The 5,556-nt window shown below is 48.4% G+C and overlaps 1 protein-coding gene across 2 annotated transcripts; it reads right to left on the reverse strand.

Annotated features, from left to right (window-relative positions):
• Nucleotides 1–1,572: 1,572 nt before the first annotated feature.
• LOC125528010 (putative glycerol-3-phosphate transporter 1) lies at nt 1,573–5,199 on the reverse strand. Of its 2 annotated transcripts, XM_048692522.1 has the most exons (4): nt 5,008–5,199; nt 4,582–4,635; nt 2,805–3,820; nt 1,573–2,656 (listed from the first exon to the last, which is right to left on the reverse strand). In XM_048692522.1, the coding sequence occupies exons 3-4, from the start codon at nt 3,736–3,738 to the stop codon at nt 2,094–2,096; spliced, it is 1,497 nt and encodes a 498-aa protein (XP_048548479.1). In that variant the 5' UTR covers nt 3,739–3,820; nt 4,582–4,635; nt 5,008–5,199; the 3' UTR covers nt 1,573–2,093. The 2 variants fall into 2 exon arrangements, with proteins under 2 accessions (XP_048548479.1, XP_048548478.1); XM_048692521.1 differs by lacking the exon at nt 4,582–4,635.
• Between the last annotated feature and the right edge of the window lie 357 nt (nt 5,200–5,556).

Raw genomic sequence — 5,556 nt, forward strand, 5'->3', positions numbered from 1 at the left:
CGACCCCGACTTCGCCACCATCCACATGGATCGTGGCGAGAAGGCCATGGCGAACTATTGGGAGACCATCCAGGCGGCCTGCAACAAGTGGCACGGGATCCTTGAGGAGGCCGTGGCTCGCCCGGAAAGCGGCGCCAATGTCGAGGGTCGGGTATGGCCAGTCGCCGGCTCATCAGTTCTTTCGCCGTGTTCTTCGCCGACAGTTGTTCTTCGGTTGTGCAGATGGTTCAGATGTTCAACATGTTTCGCCAAGACAACAGTGACCAAGAGTTCAAGTTCCTTCACGTGTTCTCCAGGATCGAGTCGTGCGAGAAGTGAAGGGAGTGCCAGCTCGCTCTCGCCAAGGCCAAGGAGACCTACAAGCCGGACGCGCCTGCCCTGGCGGCGGCAGAAGGGTGCCCTGATGGCAACAAAAGAGCCAAGGCGGCGAGGGACGTGGCACCAGCTGTCGAATGACTGCAATCATCGATTGAGCAGTGCATCGCCGACGCCAAGAACAACGCCGCCAAGAGGGAGGAGAAATCCGACGCGAGGTGGTCGGCGTTGATGACGAAGCATGACGTCAAGCTCGACCTTCTCAGGACCAATGTCACCTCGAAGAAGAGGAACACCGACCTGACGTTCTTGATGGCGGCAGACATGTCGACGATGGACGAGCAGGTGAAGGCATGGTACCTGGCAGAGCGCTGCCTCATCTTGAACCAGATGCCCGGACCCCGGACCGGCGGCCACCACCGCCCCTACGCCCACGCCGACGCCAACGCCGACGCCTAGCTCGAGAACTGAAGCCACACCGATGCCCAGCCCGAGAACTAAAGCCACGCCAACGCCGAGCCTGAGCACTGAAGCCACGCCCACGGCGACGCCAACCTCGGCCAGTCCCAGCGTTTGATGCGTTCCATGTCTATGATTCCTTCCTGGTCGCCGAACTTTTGGGTATGTTTTGATCACCGACCTGTGGCATGATGATCGCCGACTTGTGGCATGATGATCGCCGACTTGTGGCATGATGATCACCGAATCTGTGTTTTTTGGCAGCGGGAAAGACAAGTTCGAATTTTTGGGCGTCTGGGGGCGAAACCTAGGGGCGCGGCTGGAAACTCGATCACCCCCAGGGCGAAAAAACCGTCAGCACAAACGCAAAAAGGCATTTGCCGGGTGCGCTGGGTGCCAAACGGCTGGAGATGCTCTAACTCTCGCCAAGAAATGAGAAAGGATAGAAATGAAAATTAAAAAAGGACAAAGAGAGAGCAGGGGACGGACGTTAAGGGGCTGGCCCCGAAACTAAAGCGCGCCCGGTAACAGAAAGAAAAAAAAACATCCGAAAAGCCAGCTCCCAGTGCCGATCTTGGCATGAGATCGAACGGCCAAAAAATTGAATGAAGGCCAATTGTAAATCAGTTGACTGAACCGAAGATATAACAATGAAACATCAAAAGGATATATGTATATGTAGGTTCCTTTCCTACTAGTATATAAAGAATATACTAATATAGCAGTGTATATCAGATCACTCCAAAAGTTAGGTGTGTAAACCACAAGTTATCTTCTAATAACGAAACTGAAAGCATATGAACAAATAATCAGTACACCATTTATTTTCTTGGACCAACACTTCCCTGGGATCTCAATTCCAAATTTTATCAACTCGACGTATTTACAAGTACAAAAGGGGATCAAGATGGCCAGCAGATAGAATCAGATCTCATCTTGTAGAGGGAGATTTCCTTATATCTACACTAAACAGCAATCACATGCGTCCAAGCTTAAATATGCAGTGATACAAGCAAACACAGGCCCAAACTTATTGCCCAATTCGTATTTACAAGACACTAGAGAAAAGAAATTATATGTGGGCTCAGAAACTTTTGCTGTTTTCACCTCCATCTTGTCTAAATAAAAAATCTGGACATAACTTTTCTACCCTCTGCTAGTCATTCCTGGAGTTTGTACGGAGCAAGTCACTCGGGAACCCCATCCTTCAGCTTATTTCAGACTCGTACTGATGTCGACCAAGAAGGTGATGGAACTACAAAAATTGTTTCCAATGCATAATACCACATCGTGAGCGCGAGCAGACCATACTTACAATCTTATACTTGATCTGAGCAGGTAGTTTGTGCATTGGCGACAACCTTGCTCACATTGGAAGACAGCTTTCCTCTTAGCTCAGCACAGACAAGATGTGTCAAGAGGAGCCCAGCAAGAAGTGCTGCTGCCATCAACATCGTGAACACGGCACTCCAGCTCTCTGTTGAGATGTATCCTGTGAGCAATGGCCCGATTGCGGCACCAACCGACCCGGTCCCATCGATGATTGCTGTCACAGTGGCCAGTGCCCGAGAATTACCATTCAATGAGCTGTGAGTGCCAAGGTCAGCTGACACTGCGGTTGTGATCAGGGCATAAGGACCATTGACAAACATGCCAGTGATGAACATGAGGCAAATGTTCGACATCATCGACATGCTTCCATATGTTCTGTACAAGAAAAGGGCAGGTATGGCACAGTACATGAAGCTCGCGGCCGTGATAGCTCGTGCATTTAAGCGATCAGAGATATGACCGGCAAGGACTCCTCCCAACACACCTCCAACATCGAAGACTGTTGACAAGCTGCCAGCCATCGCATCAGAGAGGTACTCGTTGCCAATAGCTGAAACAAGCAAAGGTCTATCAGGAATGAACAGTTTAAAGCATGGTTCAGGTTATAACAGAAAAAAAAATACAGACATCCGAGTCGCTACCGAAGCACCAAAGGAAACAATGTTATACAGATTTGAAAGATGAATAAGAAGACTTACGTGTATGGCTGATGTAAAAAGGTAGCCAGTACAGGAAGGTGTATGCAACCAGCTTGGAGAAGAAGAGGCAGAGAGCAAACGGTGCAACTCCAGGAATCCTCCATGCCTCCAGGAATCCTATTGCCTTATGTTTCACTTCTTGGCCTGGTTCCAAAAGGGGCTCCTTCGCAGTATCCTTGTCTGAGTTTACCTCCCCATCATCAATATCTATCTCCATTACATCAGGACTAACCGGCAAGAAAAAGAACACCACCAACCCAGCAAGAGCCATGATGATGCTGGGGATGGCAAATGACCACCCCCATCCAAATTTCAGCAGAGATGCAGCAAGCAGCGAACCGGATATGTTTCCAATAGAAGTATGTGCGTTCCATATACCCATAATCAATCCCCTCTTGCTCTTCCCAAACCAGTTACCAACAACTGCAACGACTGAAGGCCATCCAGATGATTGAAATAAGCCAGCAATCATCTGAAAGACCAGAAAGTAGTAGAAGTTGTGAATATTTAGCCAATATCCAGCACCAAAGAGCGCAGTGAATATGGCAGTGCTAATCATGCCAATTGTTAGAACAATCCTCAAGTCCATGCGGTCACCAAGATGCCCGGCGAAGAACATCCCAAGAGAATACACCGCAAGGAATGCGACATCTATCTCACCAAGCAAAGTGGAACCATCAGCGGTGTTAAATGGAGACCAACCAATGTTGAGACTGTTGCGTGTGTGCAATCGTCCCCAGGCAGACCCCACTTTGGTCTGGGGATCAAGCTCACTCTTGACAATGCTTGTTATCTTCCGAGTCATATGGAAGCAAGTGTATGCCAAGAATGTAAGGACCAAGACGAGCGTCTGGTAATTTCTTAGAGCCTTGGCACCTTTGAATAACCGGAGGCCAGGAGGTTTCCTACTCGTCGTCTCATGAGACTTGGCCATGAGAACTCTCAACTGTTGGTAACTGCAGCTACTGCCAGAGGCCAAGCAGATGTACACCTCCTGATAAAAGAATGATCACCACCTGAAAGCATCAAAGAGGATGTAAGACAAATGGGTAAAAGGAGCGATTCTATGTTACAATTGATAATTGAAGTTATACATCTCTTAGTGGTTAGTAACATCCATAAGCAATCGTGCTTTAAAAAACTAGAAATCACTGATCCAAACGCATCTTCGTAGAATTTTGGTTACCATGCAAATATGGGGGAAATGGATGCACCCAATAATTCAACACATTTTATAAAACTTTAAACTCCGTTAATCCCAACACAACTTTGTGCTATTTGGTTAACACGCAAACATGGTAAAAATTCACACATCTAATGATCCCGAAGCAATTTGGGAAACAAATTGATCGATATGTTGGCTAGCCCAGTTCAATGATCACAAGTGCAAGTCATCCACTAGATCACCAAAAGCGGAAACCCATCTTGCTCTTGTTCTGCACAATATGATCACGTCATCTGTGACCTAGATCATGGAGAGCACATGGGTACAAAGGACTGACGATACACTATTCTTATCTCCAACACCACAAATCAGAATTCACCCCTATTATTGAGTGCAAATGCGTTCCTTAGCAATCAACCGACTTAGACGTGACTCTAAGGTATCAATTATCTACCATACTATTAATCGGGGCAGGTAAAAAGATCCCCAAGTGGATGTAGGGGGAGCAAGGCTGATCTGACCTGAATATCCCCGGATAAAATTTCAGGGTCTCCATCACAGGAACTAAACTTAGTACAGTATTGGATATTCGAAATCCAAAATATTACTTACTGTTTAAATGCTCTATCCACGGCTACCGAGCAGTACCACCAGCGGAACAAGCACCTAATTCAGGAAATAACGGGAGAGATTATCGTCAGTGGCGGAGCTAGACGAAAGTCTCCCTAAAAAAATTTCTTCAGAAATTGAGCCAAGGCTGGGGGGGCAGCAGCCCCCCCTGGCCCCAACATAGCTCCGCCACTGATTATCGTCTCTCTCTCTCCCCCCATGAATCCTGAAGGGACTAAAAATCCTTCCCATCTCCCTGCCCTGGGTCCAACCCAAACCTCCCCCAAACCCATCACCCCTCCGCGCCAAACCAACAGCCCGACGATCCAAAGAAGCAAAGGGAACAAAGCTTACGGATTGGGCGTGCAGAATCAGTAAGGAAGAAGGAGGAGGGAGATGAAGAAACCGGGATTCGGGGCGAGAACACACCTCCGCGGAGGCGGTGGACTGCTCTGCCGATCTGCGACGAGCCGCGGCAGGTTGGATTGGGGGGTTAGTGTGAAAATGCGCACGCGCAGGCAGGAGAGGAGGAGATGGCTGGGGAAGGAAGGAAGGAGGTCGTTTCTTTCCGCTCTTGGCGTCTGTTTTTTCTCGAGAGTCTGGGTGGCTCGAGGAGTTCGAGCGAGGCTGGCTTGCATTTATTCTGATGGCAAGCCAAGCTTGCAGAGGTATTTACGGCGATGCCCTTGGACCATAATGCCCTTTCACTTTTATTTATTGTCTGGAGCAGACTGACGCCACAGGGTTCACAAGCACAAGCCGAAGTGGCAAACTGGCAATGGCAACCCTTTTACATGTCACGCTAAACGTCAACCACGAGACTGGTCATATATTGGGGAGGCTCTCAAGCCACATCAAACCCGTACTCCAAAGTGACAGCAACTCATACTCCACTACTACTACCTCTGCTTCACTTATACGGAGTATAAGACATTTAAGCCCGCTCAGCTCTAAACAGTTTAAAACTAGCTGTCTAAA

The sequence above is a fragment of the Triticum urartu genome, unplaced genomic scaffold (genome assembly GCF_003073215.2).
Source record: "Triticum urartu cultivar G1812 unplaced genomic scaffold, Tu2.1 TuUngrouped_contig_4568, whole genome shotgun sequence".
Classification (NCBI taxonomy): Eukaryota; Viridiplantae; Streptophyta; class Magnoliopsida; order Poales; family Poaceae; genus Triticum; species Triticum urartu.